The sequence below is a fragment of the Primulina huaijiensis genome, chromosome 2 (assembly GCF_012295235.1).
Source record: "Primulina huaijiensis isolate GDHJ02 chromosome 2, ASM1229523v2, whole genome shotgun sequence".
In the NCBI taxonomy this organism is placed as follows: Eukaryota; Viridiplantae; Streptophyta; class Magnoliopsida; order Lamiales; family Gesneriaceae; genus Primulina; species Primulina huaijiensis.
Window position 1 is genome coordinate 21,139,306 of NC_133307.1, and position 18,536 is coordinate 21,157,841.

General features: G+C 32.2%; 2 protein-coding genes across 4 annotated transcripts; one reads left to right on the top strand and one right to left on the bottom strand.

Moving 5' to 3' along the window:
* Positions 1-790: 790 nt before the first annotated feature.
* Positions 791-4,838, bottom strand: LOC140969111 (probable alkaline/neutral invertase B). Its single transcript, XM_073430334.1, has 5 exons — positions 4,622-4,838; positions 3,603-4,077; positions 2,883-3,314; positions 1,723-2,281; positions 791-1,234 (listed from the first exon to the last, which is right to left on the bottom strand). The coding sequence occupies exons 2-5, from the start codon at positions 4,056-4,058 to the stop codon at positions 939-941; spliced, it is 1,743 nt and encodes a 580-aa protein (XP_073286435.1). The 5' UTR covers positions 4,059-4,077; positions 4,622-4,838; the 3' UTR covers positions 791-938.
* Positions 4,839-15,080: 10,242 nt separating this feature from the next.
* LOC140969116 (uncharacterized) lies at positions 15,081-17,152 on the top strand. Of its 3 annotated transcripts, none has more exons than XM_073430359.1 (3): positions 15,081-15,322; positions 15,919-16,589; positions 16,620-17,152. In XM_073430359.1, exons 1-3 carry the CDS (start codon positions 15,157-15,159, stop codon positions 16,905-16,907), a joined length of 1,125 nt encoding a protein of 374 aa, XP_073286460.1. In that variant the 5' UTR covers positions 15,081-15,156; the 3' UTR covers positions 16,908-17,152. The 3 variants fall into 3 exon arrangements, with proteins under 3 accessions (XP_073286460.1, XP_073286470.1, XP_073286449.1); XM_073430369.1 differs by having other exon boundaries at positions 15,919-16,526; positions 16,680-17,152; XM_073430348.1 differs by having other exon boundaries at positions 15,919-17,152.
* The last annotated feature ends 1,384 nt before the right edge of the window (positions 17,153-18,536 follow it).

An 18,536-nucleotide genomic window follows, 5' to 3' on the forward strand; every position in this document is an offset into this window, starting at 1 on the left:
TTAACGGGTTTGAAACCAACCCAACTCATCTATTTTATATGAAAGTGAATATAATCGATTTTCTATGTAATTAGACAGGTTAAGACGGGCCTTGCTTGCAACCTACCATTAGGCAAGGAAGTCATGGCCGTCATTTTAATGCATTGGAAAATTGTGGATCTAGCTCACGTATATGCTCGATAAAACTAATCCATTTTGACATGTCTTCATAAAATAAGAAGAAAAAAATTGGCCGATGGATTATTAAATGAGAGGGGAAAATGAATTAGAAAGTAGTAGAAATTATTTTGAGGTTTGGATAAATGTCAGAAAGTTCTTTTGTTTTTATTTTAAATAGAAGTAAAAAAAAATACAAAAGCTAAAAATTATGGCTTATAAAAAAAACTTAAATATGTTGTGAAAAAGTAAAAATTTATAGTAAAAAGTAAAAATCTCAACCTCTCAAAATTATCACACTACACACTTTATAATATTTTTCTCTCAACTCAATTGTGATTTTCTTCACAAATGAGATATCTATTTATAGAAAATTTTTACAAATAATCCAAAAATAAATTACATCATTACCTTCATCATCACACACAAAATTCAATATTCAATACTTAATTTTACCTAATTTTCAACATTCAAATATTCAATATTAAAATATTAAATTTCAACGAATACGTGATTTTCTAAAATAGCTTTTGTAACCAAATAATATTTAATAATTTTTTTTTAAAAAAAAAGTGATTTTGATCGTTTGACTTCACCAACCAAACGCACTAATTCAAGAAGTGCAAACAAAAAATTCACATAAAAAATTATAAATGCCCCCTAAGAAAATATAAATTATCCTCATGCTACAAACTTTTTCAATATCATTCCAAAAAACTAAAGTTTCACCTGTTCGAAAAATGGGAGCTAATGAATAAACCAAAGTCGAATTAGTTTCACGTTCAAGTAGTCCACGAGGCCGATCTTTTTAAGACGGGCTTCAGATGTTTGTCCTCCTCAAGCGCGATCATACCCAAATGAGATGGATCTTCGATCATCATTTTTGCAACCAAATAGCCGGCAATGGACCATGTTTGGTATTTTCGAGCCTGCTTTCCAATGTATCTACCAAGCTTTCCATCATAATATTCTGGCCAACCATCTTTCGAGAGCCTGGATTCAATAAGTTCAATGGCACGTCTTGCAATCTGGGGTCGTCCTGTCTTGATGCATGCTGCGGTGAGGAGCCATAAAAGCACTGTTTTCATAAAATGAGACACAAATTAGAAGATTGCCTTTCTTCTGCTGGTTCAAGCTGGCAAGATGATTTTGATTTTGTAATGCGTTCAGTGAATAATGGCAGTGGTTGGTTAAGATGATGGAATTTCAAAGAATCATGATTCACCTCGAGATCCAAAATAACTGAAGTCGAGCTTGGTCGAAAATATTGCAAGCCGAATTTGAACAAAAAGTCATGAGCCATACACAAGCTTCAATATATTTACTTACAACTAGTAAATAAATTAAACTAAGTGGCCTCTTGAGTTAGAGCCACAGTTCAAGTTTTTGTTTTGATAAGATTATTTATCAAGCTGGAACATAACTTGAAAAGATGGAGTTCGAGCACAAGCCGTAACCAAAATGGTTTTTGGTGTTCTTAGACGAAAATTAATAGGCTTTGATAAACTTGAGCTCAAACTCAAAAAAGGAAAAAAAGCATGGTGTTTATTCAAAATAAGAGAGTACCTGGCCATGATCCACCATTGTGGTAACTCCATCTAGTATTTTTAGGATCACAACCCGTCACAATCCGCCATTCATGGCTCTCAATAGCGGGATAACAAACTTTAAGTGGCATATCTCCAACCAACTCCTCCCAACGTGATTCGATAAGATCCATAATTGCTGTAGCCTGCTCATGTGTCGCTAACGATGAAAGTATTGCAATACAATTGCCTAAACAGAACCAACGGAAATCCATTTTTGAAGGGCCGACATTCCCAATGAAGTAGCCTCCATTCATTGGCATGAAATCGAAAATCCATTCTGGCAGAGAATCTGGCATGACATTGAACTTGTTGACTGCTGTGTGGGAATACTCCTCGGTTTTAAATCGATATATATCATTAAGTTGCTTCATATCTAGCCAAAAGTAACTTCTCATGTGATAGCTCAAAGCATGTAGACGCTTAAAAATTCTTTCTAAAAATTCCTTCCCTTGAGCATCGTGTTTCAGTAAAACCAAGGCACATCTCAAAGCCATAAAGAAGAGAGTTTGAATCTCGATCGGGTATCCATATACTCCCTACAAGTGCGTGTATTTGCAAGCAGTTATATAATTGGCAATCCTTAGGACAAAAAGACAGACAAATTCACCAAAGAAGAAATGATTGATCCTATGAAGAAAATTACAAGATATTAGTAACTATTATACATTTTCTTGATTCAATCCAATTGCCATGGGAAGAGGCAAACTAAGAATAAAAGATACAACAATAAAAGAACTAATAAACTGCCAAATTCAAGATATACTGGCGCTGTAACTATGAGCGATCTTCCTGAATGCTGTATTGAGCTTTATTGATTGTGTAAATCCACCAGATTTAATAATTTATCCCATGGACGGAAAACTCATATCACAATTAGTGACCTTCATTATAAAAACAGTACTGGTTATGAGATTCTTCAAGAATTCTAAAGCAAATTAATATCAACAACTCGTATATACATGAAAAGAAACTAAGCTATGTCGATGATCACCATGAAACTAGATATTCAAGACATTAAACATATTTTGCCACGAAGTTCATGCTGCTAATTTTGAAGACAATAATTGTAATAAAACTGAAATGGGGAAAAAAGAAAAAAAAATCACAAAATTGACTTAATAAAGATAGGAAACTCACCATTCTACGATCAATCATGCAGCAGCCGTCAGCACAGAGTAGTGTTGGAAATGTATCAAATCCTTCTGAGAGGCATAAACTGAGTATCAGACGCATGCCTCTTTGGCATTCAGGCCTCTCGGCCAAGGAAGTGTCTCCAGTAGACTTGGTGTATGCCCTAAGTAAAATGATCCACCAAAAGCCAGAATCAACCGGAGCCACTCTTCCTATTGCACTCTCACCAAAATCTGCTATCAATGTCTCAGTATTCCTGGCGGGATCGTGCAAGACTTTAAAACTAGCTGGCATCACGCCTTCCCCAAGTTGGAACCTATCGATTTTTTTCTCCCATGATTGTAGCCTAAGAGTTTTGAGGATAAAATTTTTTACTATTTCAGGTTCTCCGTTCATTAGAAATGCCAGAGCGCTTGGAAAAAAATCCCTAACAAATACCTGCACATTAGAAAAATTAAGGAAAACCTTAATAAGTAGCTGGCGTTGGAACTTATAGATGGCTTGTTGCAACCTAGATGATCTTGTTTGTTTTATGGTAATGAATAAAAATGCTTAATATACAGACTGTTCATGCTTCTTCTCCAGCCAGCTGTGTCATGCTGAACGCAGAAAGTAAAAATCATGAAATTTAAAGAAATTAAACCTACAAATCCAACATAAATATTGCATTTGAGAGTAAACAGCAGGCGTATTCAACAAGAAAGTACCATGGTTTTTGCTATTCACCTGATCATAGTTGAGTTTCTCATCAGAATTGTCTAATGCAGCAATTGTTCCAACAGGTTGGCCTCGGAAGTACACCAACGATCGCCTTAGATGTTCCCAAGCCTCCGCTATCATGGGGTTTGGCTCACAGCTCATCCCAAATCCATAATGGAACAACGGAGTCGTGTATCCGGACCTTCTAACGGGTGAAAATACACTGTCTACATTGTCAAAAGCTCGAATGAAGTTCTCAGCTCTAGAAGGGGGATGAGGCGAAAGTCCTATTGACATCTCAGTGAGTGACCTTTCATCAAATGATCGCTGTCTTTCTAAATTCAAATTTCGCGGCCGATCAGATAACTTTGAAAAATCAAAATCTTCCAACTCAACCACACTATTTGATGAATCAACAGTCTTGATACAACCATTTTGTGATACATCGGAGGAAAGGTTCGACAATCGTGAAAGAGTAGACATTCTTGCAAGCTCTAAATACCTAATTAAAAGTTTTCCACTTGCAAGTTAAATTTCCAATCTGAATGCACATTTACCAAGATCCAACTAGGCATTACACAAATACTACTGTGCACTCCCCCCACCTGGCCGCCCCACACCACCCACACACACACACACACACACACACACACACACACACACATATCATGCAATATCAAAAACAAGGACAAGTCAACCAAAAATCAATAACAAAAATGAAAGCAAAGTCAACCTCATTGCTTTACTTTTCAGAATTAATGATCCACAACTATTTTCATTTTCTTCTCGAACCCTCATTTACTTTCTCCTCCCCCGTACGGATTCTTTTTAAATCATAAACAAAAAGGTATGCCATTTGCAAATCCACATAATTAAGAAACGGCTAAATAAAACCCACCATCCTATGTATCTCTCAGATTTCCTGGATAAGACTCGTCTACACATGCATGAACCAAAATCAATAAACAAATAACACGTGAACACGGCCAAAAAAATTTAAAGGAGAAAAACAATAATAAAACCCACGTTAGTTCACTGATAATTACCTCGTTCGTATCCAACGATGAACCGATTCAATGAAAGAATACACAGATCAAAGTTTGCCGGTCGAAACACCGTAATTTATTCAAAAAATTCAAGAAGGGTATGAAAGATACGTGAAGAATACGAGGTTGGTCACATGACTCACATCAAAAACCACACGTTTAGTATTTGCGTGCGTTATAAAGCGTCACACACTACTTACGGAGGGTAGAGAAGAGGAACGCGGGTATAGCGAACAAGAAATGCCGAACGGAATACTCTTCCTCGGGTGCGTGCACAAGCGCGTACGAATGAAAACAGACGGGCGAAATTGCATTGGGGCTCGAGCGTACCAGCAATAATGCGTAGGGATTGTGTCAGATTGTACACATGTTGCCTTCACAGAGCCCCTAAGAGGAAAAATGATATAATATCGGGTAGGGATATAAGGGTTTTTTTAAAAAATAATATAATATTAAAAAAATGTATTAAAATATTGTAAATTGTAAAAAGTTATAAAAGTATGACAATCAGTTATTCAAAAGTCCAGATTCATTTTTTTTAAAAAAAAAAAAAAAAAGCAGTGACTTTTCTTCTCTTATAAATTACACAGAGTTTCAGTCGAGTCTCGATATGAATTCAGAATTCGAGAGAATTACGTTGAGTATCAGAGTTCGAAATTTGGGAGTATAGCAGCCGAGTCTCACTCTTAATTCAGGAGTATAGCGTCATGAATGTTCGAACATAACATATTTGATAATGTTATTCAAAGAGATATTAAGAGGTAATGTTTTTATTTTGTTGATAATATTATAATTATATATTAAGAGATAATATTATTACGTATAAAATATCTCTATTTTTTCTTTCTATATTAAAAATATTTTGTTTTATTTAATATTTCTGATAATGTTTGTCATTTATTGCAGGTATTAACATCATTCGTTGATTTTATTACAAATTCTGTATTACTATATTTGAAAAAATAATTTAAGTAGTTTCTAATATTTTAATTATATTATTTATATTGTATTATAGAATTATAATTTTGTTAACTTGCGCGTAAGTATAATTTTGTTAAATATTATATTTTTAATATTAATCACATTATAAAAAATATATAATAATAATATTATTATTAATAAGAAAGTAATAATAAATATAAATTTGTGATATTAGAAAATAATTTTCAAGGTTAATATTTTAAATATAATTATATTATTTAAATATGAAAATAAATTAATATTAGTGTACTTAATACTGATGAAATTATAAAGTATTTTATTACATTTGTTAACTAAATTTATAATTGTTTTAGTATGAAATAGGAAATAGTTACACTATAACTTCGGTTATGTTAATATAATCTATAATATCGTAATTTTGTTGATGTTAATGCAAAGTAATATAAGAATTAATAATTGTAATTAACATATTTTTATCCAATGATATATTTTGAATTAACTTACTTAAATTTTATTTAATTAATTAAATTAATTTTTAAGGTCAAATTTTATTATGTGGTTACGTAGAAAAAAATTTTAAAAAAAATAATTTTGTATTGTAAATTAGGATTTTTTTTGTCTGTTTATTATGTTGTATTTTGTTTAAAAATTTATTGATACTCTTAATTGTTAAAATCGTTAATATTAAAAATTAATATACATATAAATTATAATTACACATGTTTAAAAATTTCGTGCAGTGGCGCTCGGGCGGTAATTTTCTACCGCTCAGGCACGGAACTTTCTGTAAAATGCTGAATTAATGGTACAGGGGTGCTCGGGCACCGAACATTCTGCCTTTGCACGCTGTTTCATCAAAGATCGCTCCAGAAACGTCTCTTCCCTTCATAATTTGAAAAAGTAGTAGACATGAAAGTTGTAGCACTATGTCTTGGCTTGCATCTCTCATTGGTTTCATGTGATTTGAATGTTTGAGTAAAACGTTATGCTAATTCTCCCAACATGTGTCAGTGCAGGAATGATGATACACACTTCGGGATGATTTTGGCCTTGTTTCCCAATGAATTTGGACAAAACTCAAAACATAAAAGTTGTAACTTTATAGCTTAGCTTTATAATGATTATCGCCTCACACAATTTGGATCAATATTCAAATCATTATACAAAATCCGTAAGAACTGTCATATTTTCATCTCATTTCCTGCATTTCCATACCAACTTCCATTACACTGCTTTACCTACACATCTTACTATCACTATTTAGACACATATTCATTCTCAAGACACCATGGACAATATAGAAATCATATTCAATCTCAATATCAATATATCAATCGATGTTAATAGGTCCATATGTATAACACAAGGAGCACTAGCGGCATCATTCATGTAAGTCATAATGAATAGATAAGAATGAATAGATAAGCGCATAACAAACGACATAAACACATTAATCATTTGTACAAGTAACCAGACATTACATGAGTATCTGAACAGGCTCACACAAATCGATCTTTAATCTCATTGATGTGTCGCACAACTCTCTGTAACGATATGCCACCTCAGCTAAACATATTCACCATTTCTATGTCCTCGAGAAACTGCAAATACATAAGTTTCACAACAGCACCTTCCAAGTCTGAAAACATACAACCACCAATAATCATTAATGCCACACAAAGAGAATATTGTGTCACGTCCTCTTCAGTGATGTAATCATTAATAATATTATTTAGGCAGTAGTCTTGCAAAGAGATCAGATAAAGGTATGCACCTTTAATATGAGAAGAAGCAAGCGTAAAATCCAACCAAATTGCGCAGCGCTGTGTTAGAGTAGGAGGTTTCACATTGAAACTCTATATATAAACAATCTTTATTTTAATAATATTTGAAATTATTGTTTTGACACATCTTTATCTGTATATCCATGCTAGTTGCATAGATAAAGTCCTTGATATATACAAATAGTAGAAAGAATATGCGATGTTCATATGATGAGTATCATGAAACTCATATTTGGAATACCGTATATTCTAAACAGTTCTTAGTCGATTCATCCGCCACTGAGAAGGATATAGGTCGCTCGAGTTTGAGACTAGTATCTGCGATGTGAGTACCAAGTTTCATTGGTAGGGGACATTGTGATGTCCGACCATGCATATAAGTGCTCCTGGTAGAGTTCACTGAACAACCCTCCATAAAGGACTTTCCAAGTGGTTCTCAGTTATCGTGTGGAAATGTCCTAGTTTATGGTTGTACACCATTAGTCCTTTGACCCGGGACAATATTGAGACTCTATATGCTGGCATTGCACTTTGACTTGTTTACCGATTCATATGGGGTCATCAGGTGGCAAAGTTGGATATTCTGTCGAAACATATAGGAGTCGATGCATTGTAGTCGGGATTCGCCGCTTACCTTCGGGTATAGATTACACCATCGATGCAACTACGACATGACACACAGTATCAATTATTTAACAGCTCTCGATATACCAATAGCTGTCGAATCGGTCGGGATATATGAGATGAAGGGACCGTACTGTACGCTAACCATAATAGAATGGTTCTTGCAGGCACTATCATTTGATGCCCAGTGAATCATGCAAGCGATACTGCTATGCGTTTAACATGATTGGTTGGGTACTATCAGACTTGAGTTTTGACGTTCTTATTATCTAGGAGTTGATAAGTAAGAATGGAGCAACTGGGGTATGCTCATATAAGGACATGTTTAATCTCGAATCACATTGAGATGTGAACCCACGGCTAGTTGTATCATTGAACCATTGAGGGTCACACAAGTGCTAACTTTTTAGATCTCGTTGAGAAGTAAAATAGTTCAATGTGTTGAATGGCTTATCACTACAACAAAAATGGCTTTTCGCAGCGTGCAAATTCGCTTTCCACGGCGCACATTACACGCTGCAAAGCTGCAAGCTGTTGAAAGTTCAAGATTATCCGCACACGCCGTTAATACAATTATCCGCAGCGTGCGTAGACACACCGTTAATACTATTATCCGCGGTGCGCCTACGCACGTCGTTGATATTCATATCATTACCGTCGCTAATTAGCGACGGTTTAAGATTTTGTCGCTAAAATTAGTGACAGTTTTAAAATTTCGTCGCTAATTGGCGACGGTTTTTTTAAAAACCCGTTGCTAAATTGCGACAGATTTTTAAAAAGACCGTCGCTACTTAGCGACGGTTTATAAAAAACCGTTGTTTTAATATAACTGTCGCTAATTTTAGCGACGATTTAGACAAAATCCATCGCTAATGTTTTTATTAAAATAAAAAAATTACTTTTATAATTTAATAATCCGTCGCTAATGTTTTTATTAAAATAAAAAAAATTACTTTTATAATTTAATAAATCTAAAAAAACGTACACTGTAATAACAATATTCATCTTAACTAACACTTAAAAATTTACAAAAACTTGAAACAAAAAAACGTACATTAAATCGAAACTAAAATCGCCTTAGAAAGAAAAATTTTAAGTGTGATGAAAAATTTTAAGTGTTATGAAGTGGTGTGGAAGGAAATGGTTCGAGACTGTGGATATTTAAAGACAATTTGTGACGATTTTGGTTTTACCGTCGCTCTTAGCAACGATTTTGTTAATCGTCGCTAATTTGAATTTTGCGACGGTTGAACCAAAACCGTTGCTAATATAGCGACGGTTTGCAAAAAACCGTCGGTAATATAAATGTTGCGACGATTTTCAAAAAACTGTCGCTGAATATTCACAGCGTCCCATAATATGTGTGCCATTAATAATAATATTGACAGTGTGCGATTAATATATGCCGTTAATGTCTAGACACGATTTTTTTTACTGTTAACAGCGTACATAAACATGCACGCTGTCGTTTATATAATTTTTTAACAGCACACATAAATGCACGCCGCGGATATTATTATCCGCAACGTGCTTTTAATGCACACCGTTAATACTGTCAAGTGCAATAATATTAACAGCGCACATATGGGTGCACGCCATTAAAAGTAATATTCGCAGCGTGCTTTTAATGCATGCCGTTGATGGCGTGATGCGGAAAATCATTTTTCTTATAGTGTATAAAAGAGTTTATAAGCATAAAGAAAAATAGAAGTATGACTTCCATAAGAAGATTATGAGAAATATAACCTTTTAATTTATGGAAGTGTTCTTAAGTTAAAAGTTGATCAAATAAATAATGTATTTGAAAATTGTGATTTTCATAAACATTATTATGGAATAAATTAAATTAATTCAAGTGTTGAATTAACTAAACACTAGTGGGCCTAGTAGAGTCCAAATAAATAAATTAATTCAAATGTTGAATTAATTAAATAATGTTGGGTCTTGTAGAGCCCAATAGGAAATAATTATTCAACTAGTGGGCTTGAGTAAAATCAAGTAAAGTTTAAATGATATCAAATGAGTTTGAGATATTTAAATAAAAGTCCATGAGCTTTGTAATTGTTACAAGCCCAAATAGAATTGCATGCTTGGGAAGTGAAGGGTTGGAGCAACTTTTTCAATAATCTAGGCATGACATGCACATGCTCACTTCAACTTTTTACTCAACTAAGAAAACACTCCATTCTCTCCTAGCACAATGCTTTGGCCGAAATTTTGAATCATTTTTCTCCCTCAATTTGATTTTTCAATTGTTGATGAAAGCACACTCTTCTCAAAGAAAAATGCTCTAATTTTTCTAGTGCAAAATTAGAGTGGATCTACCTTGTCAGTGGTGGACCTAATTTTGAAAGAAGGAGTCCATTTGAGCAAGGAATGATGTTGAAAGCTTGTAGATTGTCTACTTTCAAGAGCTAAGTTGTTTACAATTTAGTTGGAGCCAAAACATCAATCCTTGTGATTGATAGATACATTTCTAAACACACTATGAATGTCATTTTGTGTTTTATGTTATTTGCTACACACTATGGTAGGGTGCTCGGTTTTTCTTGCTATAAAAATATTTTTGAAACTTCCGTTGCGCAAGCGGGCACCATAACCGATCTCCTTTTACGCTGTTGTGACATATGTTTGTCGTACGCGGTATCTACACCAGTGATGGACATGCCATTAATATTTAACCCCCAAATAAGTGCAACGTATTGCAAGGTGATTGTTGTCTCGCCTACTGTAAGGAACTGATTATCATAATTTCTAATAGGACCACACTGAATGACACTATAGAAACTCATGCGTGCTAGATATAGGCTGACACGGAGGTGAATCAGAGCATTATGCAATCTCCAAAGACATTTGTCAGACTGACGTGGAGGTATAAGTGCATCCATGTTTTCATCGTTAATATTATTTGAAATGTGTCTACCCCACAAATACAACACATTATCCGTATTTTCAGCCATCTTGCAAACAAAAAATCAGGATATAACAAATATTATATTTTTTATCAACAAAATGTAACTACATATTTTATATTGAATAAAATTATTTTGTTTTCCGACCATAAAAAGTAAAATGTAGATGCCGACGATGAATTGATAAATGTTATAAAGGTGATTAATTTATTTTTTTTAAAAAATTAATAATTCTTAATATGTAAATAAGCTAATTGGTTTAAATGATTAAGTTGTCTTTAACTAATATTAATTAAAGAATATTAATTTAAAATATTTTTGTAGTATATATATCATACTATATCATACTAAAAGTAACTAAAGAATTAAAAAAAATTAATATTGTTATTATATTATCCTGTCCAATATTTAATTCAGTCAATCAAATTTTTAAAAATGTGTATTACATAATAATATATTCAAAAATAATATAGATATTTAAATTAATCTTATTTATAGAAAAATATATATTTATGTTTATTCCTAATTATGATCGAAAAATATAGTAAAATACAATTTTTTTAAAAATGATTATCATACTTTATCTAAATATGCTATTTTAAAATTAGTACAGTTTGCTAAATATTTCACAATACAACCTTCTATAATTAAAAATTTGTCTCTCTTTCAATTTGTAAGAATTTTTTTAATATAAAATATATATAAATTGTTTTAAACAAAAAAAATACTTCCAAAACGAGTAAGAAAATTGGGATATATTAAAAAAAAAATAAGAATTAGTCATTTCAATAAAAATATTATAACGAAAATTTAAACAAGTACATTTTATAATTTGGTATACCACAACATAACAAATAATTCATTTACTAATCATGTAGGAATGAAAATCACTTGTGATTGAGCCATATATTGATATTGATTAATCCAAAATATTTTAATCTAACTCAAATATTATTACAGTCATTCAAACAAGAAAAAACAAAATTTAAAACTATACGATGCATATCTCATATTGCAAACAAAATTATGATTCATAATTAATTATTTCTCAAACAATACTAATTTATCTCGTACAACTAACAACTCTCTAAATAAAAATTTTTATTGTTCTCATAATAATAACAACACTAAATACGAAAATAATTTCAATATTATCAACAAAAATAATAATGTTATTTTTTAAGAGTCGCTCGAATGAAATAGATGACAAAACAACAAACAATATTATTACCTAACAATGTTAAAAATTCTTATAAAAAAAATTACATTATAAAACAAAAATTTTCAATAATAATAAAAATAAATTAATACCTATCAAACACTTCAAAATTACTGATGCTCGATAAACCAATGCAGCGTAGTCAGAAAGCACAATCGAAAACAAGAATCAATGACAACTTTTAAGAATTTGCGCAAATGAATCTACGAAATGGGTGCAATATAAAGGCGGATGGAGTCCCTGTCACAAATTCTGAATTCGTGCCAGTGTGTCATTTAAATCCATGATCTTTTTTTATTTTTATTTTTTAAAAAAATTTAGAATCCGGAAAAATCTGTCGGAATTACACTATTTTGATAACAGTTTCACTTTTGCAAAATTTTAATAAATAATTTTTAAATTTATATTATTTTTTATAAAAAAAAAACCTATTTTTTTATGGTAGGGGGTTTCGTAGCTTGTGATCTCACTGCCCGAACAAGAACAAATCCATTAAATGTATTAATTGATGACATCTAGTTTCATTTTCAAAAGCTGTGGCATTTGGGTCAAAACAAATCTTCAAGAAATTTTTTCCCCCAAGCTTTTGTTTCTTGTTCGAAAGGAAAAAATTATAATTAAGCAAAATATTTCATAAAAACAGCAAGACAAAACGACAACTGATAAAAACAAAACAAAGTGAGAGAACCGATAGCTGATTCAGTGCTCCTAATCTTTTTCCGTTTATATTCACAGAGCAAATTTATTCACAAAGTCTACACACTGGAAATTAAGGAAGAAGATAATATGGAATGGACATGTGAAGATATTATGTCCATTTATTCAAAACAAATCCATTTTTCTTGATTGTTGTTGAATATTTTTCCAGAAAATAAGAAATTTGCCCAATTTTCAAGCTCCAAATTTATAATAACTTCTTCTGCAAGAGGCATTGACTTGACTATACAGGTAATATGACCAATAAACTCATTCTATATTGCCACGTATGCTGCTTTGTGGAATACGGATTCCCAAATTTTTTGTTGTGCAATGGACACTTCTTCAAAATCTAATTTTTTTTTTTTTTTAATAACAACACATTAAGAATCTCATTTACAAAGAGATATTATTTAAAAACAAATGAATTGTAATAGAATTTACTTGCCTACGAAAATTATCCACGGAGTATCTTACACAATATGCATGATGCCTTCCGGTAAATCTATTGAGGGTTGTCTTAACAAGAACACTATGTCTGTCAGAAAAGAATGTAGACTGCGAGAAAGCTATACAATTTTGCGTTGCCAGGACATTCCTCAATTTCGAACACAACCATTCCCAGTTTTCCATGAACAACCGTTTGATTATTATAAACAACTATAAATCTCCATGATTTTCCTTATATTTGGATTTATTAACCAATCATCTCGGTACCATTCGACACTAAATTTTGGTTGTGGCGTGTCACCTACTTGTTGTAATATCCACATTTAGCCAATGGTACCATAAATTTTGTTTTGGGACAAGCAAAATCACATCAAACAATTTTGTAATATCCGTTTTTTTTTTTTAAACATAACATTTTTCGGTTACAATAATTAAATATTCTAACTGCCTCGCCAAATTCATTAATATCACTTTTTGGAGATAATTCATTAATATCACTTTTAAATCTCCAAACCGGAAAGTATTGGACCGATCTTTCAGCTTGAATTGATACATAGAGAAATGACATCCACATTCTGTCCGTAAAAACAATAAAATATTTAATGCCTGCTGGACTTTATAATTTTGTAAATGTATTGGCTTCTCCCAATAAATATTAACCGTACATTCATACGTCAAATCAATATATTCACAAAATTATAAACATCAGCATTAAATATTTTATTGCTTTCTACAGACAATGAGAAAATATATTTTGATATAAAGATATAATAATGTTGTTTTATCTTTTATAAACATATGATTAGTTTTCTTGGGAACATTTTTCATATATTATACTTATATATGTAAAATAGATTGATATGGTTTATAATTAACATGAAAAATAATATTTTTGAGTATAATTTTATGTAAACATATAGAAAGCAAGGGCGATAAAGCCTTTCTTTCTAAAATATTGAAAGAAATAATATAATTTTTTTTAGTAAAGTTTGGATTGTAAAATTAGATATGAAAGAATATTTTAATATACAGGTATAAATAAAAATTTAGAGAGAAATATCAAAATACCTTCAAGATCGTGATGCATGCCTATAAAATCCTTTATTAATGTTTCTTAAACAGAAAGCATTGCCTATTACTATATAATTTTGGATACTTATAGGTTTCGGTAATTATTATCATCTGCTTTAAATTAGCGTCTTAATATTTCATTTTAAGGATGGATTAAATGTGGGCGACCAATTAATTCTCACACACGCACACACACTNAGATAACCTAACTACTTAGGTACACCATATAGTAATCTTGGGAATTGAAAACCCTAGGTTACATTTTGTGGAGATGGAATTAATTTCAAAAGCAAGATCTAGAGTTATCATCCACGGTTAAGATTTTTTTTATTCAACTACGCGATAATGCCCAAGCAATGAACACCCATGCATTCCATTCAAGATTTCAGTGTCCATTTTTAAGTCTTGTCTTTAAGAGAGTTGGGAAGTAGGTTTACAGTTAGAAAGGAGGAAAGGAGCAGTTGAATCTCATTCAATGAGCATAATAAAGGCCATTGCATGTGCCCACATTTTCCTGCTAAATCCTCTTCATTTAAACATATAAATTCCATTGTTTTTCTTCTAATTATTCAAAAACTATGACGTTTAATCTCTAAAAATATACAAAATCGCCAGTCATTATGATTCACGAGTCTGCCAACTAATACATATATTTTTTGTTCTTTAGAGTTATGATCAATGGGACCTAAACTCATGTGACACCATTAATATATGTCCGTGTTATTTTAATTTTTTTAAAAAATAACATATATTTCCCCAAGGATATGTGGTCTATATAACCAAGAACTCAGTTCTGCAAACCTGCATTCAGGAAAATATACAATTGTAACCATTCAAATGAGAGCTTGTGAAAGAGCCTGTTGGGGCATTTTCTTGGTATGTCTATCATTTGCAGTGAGTTTATGCAGTGCAGATGAACAGACAGTAGCAGTGGAAGTCGTAGGGACTGCAGAATGTGCTGATTGCAAGACATACAACATTAAATCCACTCAGGCATTTTCAGGTAATAACTCTTGCATACCATTCTGACACAATACATGCACAGGAAATTTTGAGTTATAAATTCTTCTAAATGTTCGGTAATAAATATATATTTAATTTAGTCATATAAATTTTGGATTTTGCGATTCATTATATAGATTTTATATAAAATTTATGTTGATTTTATCCATCTTATATGATATATGTAATATGATCTTACGCTATATATATTAAATATTGTTAAACATTTTTTGGATTTTTATATACTAATCCTCTTGGTAAATATGGGAGTTGAGTATAACATATAATACTGATGGTAACATTTATTTTAATATTTCAAATACAAATTATACATATAATATAATTTTTTGTATTTGATGATTAATTATACGATTTTTCTTTCGTTCGATTGGATTTTCTCATGCAGCGGCGTGATAATTTACACTTTTCCAAATTGAAAAATTCGTGAGAATTTTATTATTATTATTATTATATGTAGTCCAATTCTTAATCTTGAGTTATTGTTCTGATCTTCACCAGAAACTTAATATATTTTCAATTTTTTTTAATAATAGAAAATCAATTTGTAAAGAGATATTTAAGCAACGTTGCATGCAGGGCTTCGTGTGAGCGTGGACTGCAAGCTAGAAAATGGCGAAACCAAAAGAATGGGCGACGCTGATATCGACAAAAACGGCAAATTCAAGATCTCAATCTCACACGAACCCGACCAGAACTGTTACGTCCAGCTCCACAGCGCCGCCGCCGTGCCCTGCCTGTCCCACGGCGGCCTCGACGCCTCCAAGATCGTGCTCAAATCCCAAACCAACGGCGCTAAAACCTTCAGCCTATCCACAAATCTGCAGTTCTCCACGGCCCCGTGTGCTTCCAAAACCTTATCGTCCTACTTCCACCAGCCACCTCTCCCCCCGCTGAGCCCCCACCCGTGGCTCAAAAGCTACCATTCTTGGCCTCCTCTCCCCCCACTCAGTCCCCACCCATGGCTCAAAAGCTATAATTGGCCTCCACTTCCCCCACTAAGCCCCCACCCATGGCTCAAAGGCTCCCATTCTTTGCCTCCTCTTTCCCCGTTTCCGCCGCTTCCTCCTCTCTTCCACCACAAGCAACCGCCGGCTCCCGTCATCTACACGCCGCCTGTAGTCCAACCACTCCCTCCACTGGCCCCCGTCTACACGCCGTCTCCGGTCTACACGCCAAAGCCATCGGTTCCGGTCTACAAGCCAAAGCCACCAGTTCCTGTCTACAAACCAAAGCCACAAGTTCCTGTCGTCTATAAGCCAAAGCCACCAGTCTCCAAGCCGGCTCCTCCGGTCTACAAGCCAAAGCCTTCGGTTCCGGTCTACAAGCCAAAGCCACAGGTTCCTGTCTACAAACCAAAGCCACCAGTTCCTGTCGTCTATAAGCCAAAGCCACCAGTCTCCAAGCCTGCTCCTGAAGTGAAGCCACTTCCTCCGGCGGTTCCATCGTACAAGCCTCCATGCCCACCGCTCCCTAAGCTTCCTCCTTTGCCTAAGTTTCCTCCAAAGTACTTCCACCACCCTAAATATGGATTTAATTTCCCACCACTGCCCCCTCACCATCCTTAAAACTTTTCTCGAATCCGATTTAAAGGATGTTAGCAATGTTGTTTGATTGATTTACAAGGGTTTAAGTAAGAAATTGAAGTAGGTTGCAGCTTTATGGATAAAGGCTCTCCATGTTTCATGAGAGAAAGTTATATTGAAGACTAAAGAATGTGTTTTGTTGTGGTTCGTAAGTTGTGTACGTACGGTCTTATTTTAGTTTGTTTTGTTTTGTTTTGCTTTGAAAATCAGATTCAATTCCTTGTACATTTCTTGAAAAAGTCCCTCTATTTCACGCACGAACTACTTATATATTATTTGATATGATTTTGGTTTTATAAATTAGTTTGTGTTTTGGTTTATGATTTTTTTTATATGAAGTACTGACGTAATTATGGTTCGCAATCGCGGTCGTAGATGTCACCGTTTCAGTTTTTATGACATTTCGCGGAACTGTCACAGTACGGATATTTTTTTAAAATTAATATAAATTAAAAATTTTGGAAAATATTCAAAAATATGTAAATCAAAATTAATATCATTTAAATTGATTATTTGATTAAAACAATAATTGTAAATATATTTTTTAAATTTTATTTACGTCTTATTGAATCACAAAACATATCTTTGTTATATATCGAAATTTTCACAACTTTCTCAAAATTGAAATATACTATTTAAAAAATTTTGGATTATAATTAATTAAACTTTTGTATCAAACAAAAAAATATACAAAGAAAACTTCAAAATTTAACTCATGGTTTGGGATAAAAAATATAAATCGTCAATTTTAAAATTGTTTGTATATAAAACCATTAAATAAAAAAGGAGCAATATTGTTTTTCTTTATATGCACTTCGATTTATCATGAACAAATCATTTTTATTATCTCTTTTTTTTAAAAAAAAAATACCATAATATGAAGCAGGAAAGAAAGTTATGGTGTGTTTTAATTTACATAGTAAATTTTATCTATATATATAGGAAAATGTCATTTCATTATATGTTTAATGAAGATATGCTATAAAAGGTGAGCTTCAACATAATGTAATAAATCGAATATGAAATATTAATATATACATAGTTAGCAAAATGATATTGATAAAAAAATATCAAAAAAAAAAACACTAATCATTCCTAGTGTAATTGAAACAAGAGATTTTTTTTCGAAAAAATAGTTTGACCAATATCATTTTTCAAAATTTGCATATTATTTAAATTAATATGTAATTATTGCAATCTATAACAAGTTTCACTTATATTCTAAATTTACATTTTAAACCTATTTTTAATATATTTTAGATATTCTTTTAAAATTAACTTTATTAAACAAATAATTGATAAAATAGATCGAGTACTTTTATGTTCTTCTATCAATTTGTTAAAAGTTCATATAATATGTATCATTTATGAAATCTATACAAATTAAGAAGAGTGGATCGAGCTATACAAATTATATGTATCAATTTTGAAATCATTTATCCACATAACAAGAAGAATGAAAAAAAATAAAAACATAATAATAAAAAAAATTTAGAGCTCGACCCACTCTTCTAGTTTTTTTATTTTTTTTAAATTTTTTAATTTTTTTTTCACTCTTCTTATGAACAGCTCTACCCAGCACCTCGACCCAATCGACCCAGGTGAATCATT

Coding starts and splice junctions, on each gene's coding strand:
- LOC140969111 (XM_073430334.1), bottom strand. CDS start 4,058: ATGTCTACTCTTTCACGATTGTCGAACCTTTCCTCCGATGTATCACAA. Junction 3,315..3,602: donor AGAAACTCAACTATGATCAG/GTGAATAGCAAA, acceptor TCTAATGTGCAG/GTATTTGTTAGGGATTTTTT. Junction 1,235..1,722: donor CAATGGTGGATCATGGCCAG/GTACTCTCTTAT, acceptor TTATGAAAACAG/TGCTTTTATGGCTCCTCACC.
- LOC140969116 (XM_073430348.1), top strand. CDS start 15,157: ATGAGAGCTTGTGAAAGAGCCTGTTGGGGCATTTTCTTGGTATGTCTA. Junction 15,323..15,918: donor ATCCACTCAGGCATTTTCAG/GTAATAACTCTT, acceptor CGTTGCATGCAG/GGCTTCGTGTGAGCGTGGAC.